The sequence below is a fragment of the Python bivittatus genome, unplaced genomic scaffold (genome assembly GCF_059951505.1).
Source record: "Python bivittatus isolate LINGU-HERP-01145 unplaced genomic scaffold, Pbiv_v1 ctg000080_np1212, whole genome shotgun sequence".
In the NCBI taxonomy this organism is placed as follows: domain Eukaryota; kingdom Metazoa; phylum Chordata; class Lepidosauria; order Squamata; family Pythonidae; genus Python; species Python bivittatus.
In genome coordinates, this window is record NW_028277035.1 from 28,337,212 (window position 1) to 28,345,051 (window position 7,840).

General features: G+C 38.3%; 1 protein-coding gene across 1 annotated transcript; it reads right to left on the reverse strand.

Moving 5' to 3' along the window:
* Window positions 1-1,828: 1,828 nt before the first annotated feature.
* Window positions 1,829-4,464, reverse strand: GDF9 (growth differentiation factor 9). The gene is made up of 2 exons (XM_007431889.3): window positions 4,031-4,464; window positions 1,829-3,576 (listed from the first exon to the last, which is right to left on the reverse strand). The coding sequence occupies exons 1-2, from the start codon at window positions 4,434-4,436 to the stop codon at window positions 2,630-2,632; spliced, it is 1,353 nt and encodes a 450-aa protein (XP_007431951.2). The 5' UTR covers window positions 4,437-4,464; the 3' UTR covers window positions 1,829-2,629.
* Window positions 4,465-7,840: the final 3,376 nt, after the last annotated feature.

The following is a 7,840-nucleotide window of genomic DNA, read 5'->3' on the forward strand; positions in this document are numbered from 1 at the left end:
TCAGGATAAATTCTACTCACAGGCCAGAATGCACATTCCATTTCTAGTGCATGGCTTCTGGCCCATGGTTAACTGAACCATTGTTTAATTTAGTTGCCTAACTTCGTACTGAGCCACACCGGTCAGTTCACCAACCTGCCTGAGCCATAAATCAGCCAAACACATTTAACTTAACATGTTCTGCAAACATAACCTAGAGATCTGGCCTGGATTCCAAAACTTCACTGTTTCTTGGCTCCAACAATTCACTCTTTCTAAATAGAAAGCCACTCCTGCCAGCACCACCACTACCTTTGCTTCCATATTGCGTGGAACCTCAACCCAGCCATGAAAAATGCTGAAACTTTCTGCTGATGCTGCCATAATACTAAGCCACCAGAGGCACATTTAGTCTGTCGCAATGACCAGGGCAGATGACATTGTTTTGATGCTTTCAGGTCACAAAGGATTGCCCCTTACAATCCTTAGCTACTTAAATAGGCTATTTCTTGCACATGAGGGTAAAGTGATATTTATGGTTCACCTACCTGTGGTTCAGGATATAAACCCCAGGTAGTAAACTCTAGTCACTGGGATCTTACCTGATATCAGTATACTGTAGATGATCACTGGCAGTAATGCCAACTGTGCTTTGTTTTTAAAATTGGTTAGATAGCATCACTGAAGCAATGAGTGTGAAACAGAGCAAACTCAGGGAGGCAGTGAAGGACAGGAAGGCCTGGTGTGATAGGGTTCATGAAGAGTCAGACACGACTTAATTCAACATACTCAGGAAAAGAACAGCTAATGGAAACCAACTATGGGAATCAGGGCCATTGTCACCTGTAGCCAATGGAAGAATAGTAGGGCAGTCTTAAGTCACTGATGAGCTCTCTATTTTTGAATTTCAAGGCTATTCAGTTTCAGTAAGCAATGTTAATGAGATTGTGGGAGATCTAGCTCTAAACTTTGGAAATGTTTGCTTCAGCAGCAGTAAAGCAACCAAATGACTGAAGGAAAAGCTCAGCATTGACAAGGCAACCTACTGAAGGCTCAGCATATACTTCAGTCTAAATAAAATGTGTTAGTGTGCTTTACTGTACAAATCCAGCTGTGATTTAAAAGAAACATGGTTTAGGGTTCAGCATTGTCTAAATCCAGCCCATTGTTGTTTAATAAACCATTAAGTATACCCAAGATCTTGAAAACATTGCTAACTATCCCACCAAACATTTCAAGTTTGTTTGGGGCTCACTGCCAGCTTTGAGTCTCAATGCATTATGGTATGAGAGAAAACGCCATCTGTTCTAGTCCATGCTTATTTCCAAAGTACTGAAGTTCAAACATGCCAATTTCCAATCCCTTCCTCCAATGTTCCAATTACAAACTAACACCTCATCTACCTTCTACCACAGATGTATTGCTCATTACAGAAGTATCTTCACATGGCCCATTACAAAACCTTCAGAGGACAGATTAGGTAAGATTGTACTGTATCCTTAGTCTTCCATGTATTACAGGATTATTTTCATATCAAGTTTACATATTTCAACATACCTAGATAATTCCAAGAATGTAAAAAAAAAATTACTTTCATTTGGGCAGTGCCTTTCTCCTTTAAACTGAACACATTTGACTACCAAAGACTGGTACAAAAGATGATAACTTAATGGTTTGGGAATAATGGGAAAATAAAAACCAAGCCAAGTTACAATTAATTCACATTTATTTACAGCAAGTGTTCAGGTTTATGAGTACACTTAAATGGCATTTCAGTTCAGCAACATTAAAGACAAAACATTAAAATGCTTTAAGCTAGCTGATATCTACAGAACACCTACTTTTAAACTTCAAATATAGTTTACTAATACCAAGGAACACAGTTTCATACTTTTAATTTATATTTAGGTGAATGAAGTTTTCCATTCATAAACCAGAATAGAAAACTGAAAGCATTTAAAACCTGTTGAATGCCAAAGTTAATGAACGTCAATCTGATAAAGGCTCAGTATAAAAGGGATTTTCTCAGCCTGTTAAGTTTGCTGCAAAGCTGCTTTCCACACATACCTGTTACAAAATCCCAAAGTTATTTCCCAGATGTGTATAGAGATGTAACTGCAACATATTCTACATTATTTTGAAACATGAGCTTTCAGAGTCAGACAAAAGGTTATCCATTGCTTTAAAATGACATTTGCATCTGGTAGTCATCATAATAAACAAGAGTTGTCTCAGACAACCAGTTTCAATCACTAGAAGTAAATGTAAAAATTAAGTGATTGAGAAGTTAGCAATAGTAAAACCTTCTGTGCCTAAACACTTGTCATAAAAATTTTCATAAATAAAAATATAGGAAAGACTAAAGAACTATATAGCATGGCATTTACTCACTCTGTTGTCAATTTAGAGAAGTAACATGTTCTATTTTTGTCAAAACAAAAAAATCACAATTCATGGATAATTTTTCCATCTTGAAAATAAGAAAAACTTAATGCCCAACTTTTCTTGCAGATCAGAAAAAGCTAACAAAAACAACACTATACTAGAATTACCTGCTATACCACTCCATATTTTATTTTTCAACTAAGAGTAGGCAATTCATCATTAGGGAAAATAGCAGAACACAAGGCTCAATAAATCACAATTGGTTTTAACGACAAGTACATCTGGTAGCTATCATATTTTCATATTCTTTATACACAATTGATCTATCAGCCTCTACCTTCAAGACACTCAGAGGACTGTATTCAGCAGGAATGCAGGAGGGTCTGGGGACAGAAGAATCCAGCTTTTCATATATGATGTTCTGAACCATTGCATGCACAGGAGAGCCATAGCGATGGCCAACTACCCTTGGACAGTCACCTTTGCAATAGTGAGGATTATATCTGTGTGGTGCAATTATCCATTTGTCCCATTTCAGTTGACTGAATTTCAACCAAAAATTGTGAAGTTCACATTCATTTTGGGGAAAAAGGAACTGTTTATAATACTGACTTAAATCATATATTGGAACTGGAGTGTTTTCCATTTTCCCATCTTCAGCTCTTCGGTGACGAGGTGCTCTTTTTCCCTGTTTAAGGCCTTTTCTGGCCTCTTCACTGGGATCTGTGAAAGGACCCTTTTTCAGACTAGACCATGCAAGGTTGCTCCTTCTGTCTTGGAGAAAATTCCACCTGTGATAAGCTTGCTCACTAGTGTCATTGAGGTACAGCAGAAGAGAAGGTGATACTAGTGCTATATTGAAATCATGTTTAGAGTTAGGAAACTGTTCATTTTTCAAGCAGGTGAAATTCACAGCCATATGGATATTTCTCTTGTTAGAAGCTATCAGAGGATGAAGAACAGTGGTCACATCGATCTCAATCCACTTGCGTCTAAGTTCCAAATGCGGATTGAAAACCACTGTGTGTGGAACATGGAGACACACTTGACCAGAGGCATCATGCTCTTGAATAACTAGATTACATGTACACGTAAGATTTGAAGATGTAGAAACAGACTTATCAGACGAGAAGAGTAAGACTGACTTGAGTAAATGCTCTAAGGTAGTAACGCAGTCCAAGTTGAAAAGCAGGTCTACTGAATGAAGATCTCCTGCAAAGGGATTGAAGAAAAAACATTTAAACAAAGTAGTCCTGCCCTCCCAGCTTGCTTCTATTAACCATGTAATCTTCACTACATTTACTTGGGAATGAGAGCAATTAATCTCAGACTTTCTGATTAGATATACATTTTTCCCCAGAGAATAGCAAGGAAGGCAGCCATTTTAGGGTGGCAGCCACTTGGAATGTTTTTTAAAGCATATCAAGATAAAGCTTTAGAGAAACAAACAAAATAGCAGTCACCACTATTGCCTTCTACCAAGAGAAGGTAATTTCCCAACTATAGCAAACTATATTTCTCTTATGCCATTTAAGGAAAGACCCCAAAAATATACACCATTCCATTGTACACAGAAGAGCAAGCAAAAAGTGAAAAAATCCCTCAGTCCCATATTTAGATAGGAAAGGGACAAAAAAGAATTAGTTAACCCAGAGATCTCACATACCGTTTGCAGTGGGATGCTTGCATTCAGCATGTGGGGTGAAAAGCCGAACAGTGTTGTAGAGATGCCTTTTGTTGGCCTTTGGAATACCTTCCTTGGTAGCAAAGGTTTTGTAAAGCCTCTTCATGTATCTCAGGGCTCTAGAATCCAGTTGTGGTCTTGGGATATCACTTTCCAACCCCTGGTGATTGTGACCGGACAGCAACTTGAAAAGAGGTGGCTGTGGGCCTTGGGTGCTTTCCTTGTCGAGGGGAGACAGCAATGTGGGAGATCTCTCAGAGGCCTGCCCCACTGAGAGCAGTAATGGCTGAGAACCGCCTTCATCCCTCAAACTGGGGGAACACAGGACTCCAAGAAAGAAGAGACTGCTCAAACAGAAACAAATAAATAGTCCCCCCAAAATCTTCATGATGAGCCTTAGTCAGGCAAAATAACCATCACCCCCATGACACATCAAGCCCTAAAAAAAGGAGCCGCTACTTCTAGCCTCTTAAATAAATTCCAGCTGCATTAAGAAAGCTGTTTGCCTCTAATTAGACATTAAGGAAGGACACACACCTGATGATGTCACCCCATTTATGTTAGACTCCACCCCTTGCTCGTGAATAAGTTTAAGTAACGACTCCTTTTCTCCTGCAGTTTAATAGAGTTTAACCAGATTAACTAAAATAATTTGGAACATGTAGTGAAATTTATGCTGTAAACCTGTAACACTTTCCAGAAAGTAAGCCCATAGTTCAAAATAGGACTTGCTTGTGAAAAGAGATATTTAGACTTGTACTTAAGATTAGTTAGGCCTCATTCTGAAACTACAGCTGTGCTTAACTTTAGTGATGTATGGTAGCAACATTTAATTTGATAGTCCTGTGCATGTTAAAGACACACATTCACAGATGACTGCTTGTTTGGGATCTGCTTTTCACTCCATTGGTCTTTCAAGTGAAGATAAACATATACAGAATAATGAACTGTTAGAAGGTAGAAAAGGGCAATATTATTACAGTATTACTTGTTTTTGTTTTCAGGTAAGGTGAATAAGATGAACAGGCCCTTCTATTTTTTTTTTATCTCTACAATTTTAAGAATGATAATGACAATCCAGTGCAAAACAGATCTTTTTCTGCTTAAACCATAATTAATGTCAAGATGATTTCATGAGAGAGTTTTCCATGAGTAAAGTAGAGGAAAGTAGAAAAAAAAACAATTGCAGAAGCTGCTGCTTGTTCTTTTTAAAAAGAGTTTATGGTGGTTGGAAAAAGGAGGCAAAGAAATAGAACAAACAGCTTTCAAATCACTTGCTCCAGCTGAATTTTTTCAACCAATACTGAAGATTTCTAGCTGGAGTCCTTGGTAAATCTAGCAGGCAAGCCTAACTCCTGAGTAATGGTTTCTACCAAGCTCCAGTCTGTGCGTTAATGGAAAAGAGTAATCCAAAGATCTGAGCAGTTTCATAGTGCAGTGACTGGATAGAGAGATTGTTAGCTAGTGTGTTGTGTTACCAGTGGGTGTCTTTTGCTTCAAAACTGCATAATGTTTGGAAGGGTTCCTTCTTAGCTCCTTTGATGGAGGGGAGTTACAGCAAAACGATGAGCAAAAAAGATTCTACAAGCACCCAAAACAGCACATGTAGTGCTTTGGATCTCAAGAATGGATTCCAAATCACATTAAGGTTAATGTTACTTCCTTATAGTAGCATTAAATTGCTGTGGCTTTTAGCCTCAAAGGTACTGGGATTTTCTTACGCATCTATAGTTTGATTTCCTTATACGACAGTATTTTTCTATATTTACTCAGAAATACCTCACAAAGCATTCTGTTGTACTTACTCATCAATGGACATGCATCAAGTTGTTCTGAGGTTTTCTTTAGCTGTGTATCATTCTGCAGTTTGCTCTTTAAGTTTTTAGTATTTCATTTATATAATGTTATGCATTTGTATATTAGATGATTGTTTCTTTGGGTATTTGCACAGAAATGTAATAGTTAAGGATTCCTTCACATTGATCCAAACTCTTGGTGACTTTATTTATTAGACACATTTCTATCCCACAACAATAAAAACAAAACCAAAAAAACCTCTCTCAGTGGTGTAGAAATGTGGTATAGATAGATAGGTAGTTTTATTGGGAATAATATGGAACTGGTTGCCATTGCTCTCTTCCAGGATGTTTTTGTTTTTTGTTTTAATTTCCAATCTAGTTTCCAGCCCTGGGATTTCCTAGTGTGTGGGTTTGTGTAAGGGGAAATCAGTTGCGGCTGGCAGAAATTCCTTAAATAATAAGGCCATAGCTGTGTAGTCTGAGTTTCTGTCTATCTACTTAGAGGTAAGCCACTCTTCATTTAATGGATTTGTTCTCAGACTAGTCAGAGAACTAGTCACTAACATTTAAAAAATGTTCTTTTGTGATGTGGGGCTATTCAAAATAGGGGTCCTTTTCCTCCAAAAATGAGCAGCTTCTGTAGGCAGACCTCAGGGTTACGGTTTATTACATGAAAATTGTACAGTCTATCATCTATCTGTATTTATTTCTAAAATGCTCAGCATTCCTAGAGTACTTAATCCCAGGCATTGTTTAGGGCAAAGGTCTCTCTAGGAGAAGATCTAGAGAACAGCTCATAGACTGAGGACTTAGCTAATTTTGAGGGGTCCATCTGCTTGTAGTGGAGAGGGGAAGCAAAGCTAATTGTGGGTGATGACACCACCAAAACAAGTGCAATAACCACCATTTTTTTCCTCCCCTCTCCATCTTCATCTGGGTCCAGCAGGCAGACAAGAGAACACAGAGAGATTTGTCAGAATCCTAAACTGATAATTACAGAGACTTTGGAAATTAAGCCAAGGACTGCATGTCACTTTAGCCTTGAGAGAGCACGGGGACCAGAAAAAGTTTGTAACCTATTATAACAGATTAGGAAGACTACCATTTCTTTCAACTTCCATTCAGTTTTAGGAATCATACATAATCAAAGAAGTTTAGCTTCCTAAATAATCTTTATTTAAAGAATGATTTTTTACAGAGCTTTCTCTTGAGGTTTCTATCAAACCAAAGGAAGGACATTTGGTCCTGAACTAGCTCCTGGGTCTCCCAAGGGACCAAATTATTCTCAGGCTCTGTTTAAAAGAATGGGTCTAGAACATAGCTTTTCTGATCTGCAAATCTTTCAATAGGCGGCAGGCCTTTTCTGCTGTGGTGCCTGTGCTGTGGAATCTTCTCGCCCCCGAGGTGAGACTGGCCTCGTCATTATTGAGCTTCTGGAGGTCCCTTAAGACTTGATTATGCCAGCAGGCCTGGGGACTCCAGGGCACGGGGGAATCAGTGAGGTGGCTCCCTTATTTTTAACTTCCTTTTATTCTCTGTTTTATTTTGTTGTATATATATTTAATGTATTTTACTGCTAAAAGCTTTGCTGTACGCCCTCAGAGTCACCTGTGGTGAGATGGGTGGCTATATAAATTGATTTAATAAATAAAATAAATAAATAAAATAGTTCAACTACTTCTAATGGGTCTAGATTCCATCCTTTATTTTGCTCCACTCTAGTTACTGCAAGACTTCTTCTGCATTTCTTCCTCTGGATTTCTGCTTGATTTCTGTTGAAGTCCAGACATGAGAAGGATTACACTTTTTGTTTGTCTCTCGCATGAGTTCATTGTCTGATGAATCCATTATTTTCCTTAGATGTTTTCTGCTATGTCTCTGTTTTGTTACCAGTCCATCTGTTCCTCATATAACCCTTACCAGTATTGTCACATTGATGCTACTTTGTGCTGGACTCTGCCCTACTTTGAAGGGGGGATTAGACTCCCAATTT

Coding starts and splice junctions, on each gene's coding strand:
- GDF9 (XM_007431889.3), bottom strand. CDS start 4,436: ATGAAGATTTTGGGGGGACTATTTATTTGTTTCTGTTTGAGCAGTCTC. Junction 3,577..4,030: donor CAAGCATCCCACTGCAAACG/GTATGTGAGATC, acceptor ATCCCTTTGCAG/GAGATCTTCATTCAGTAGAC.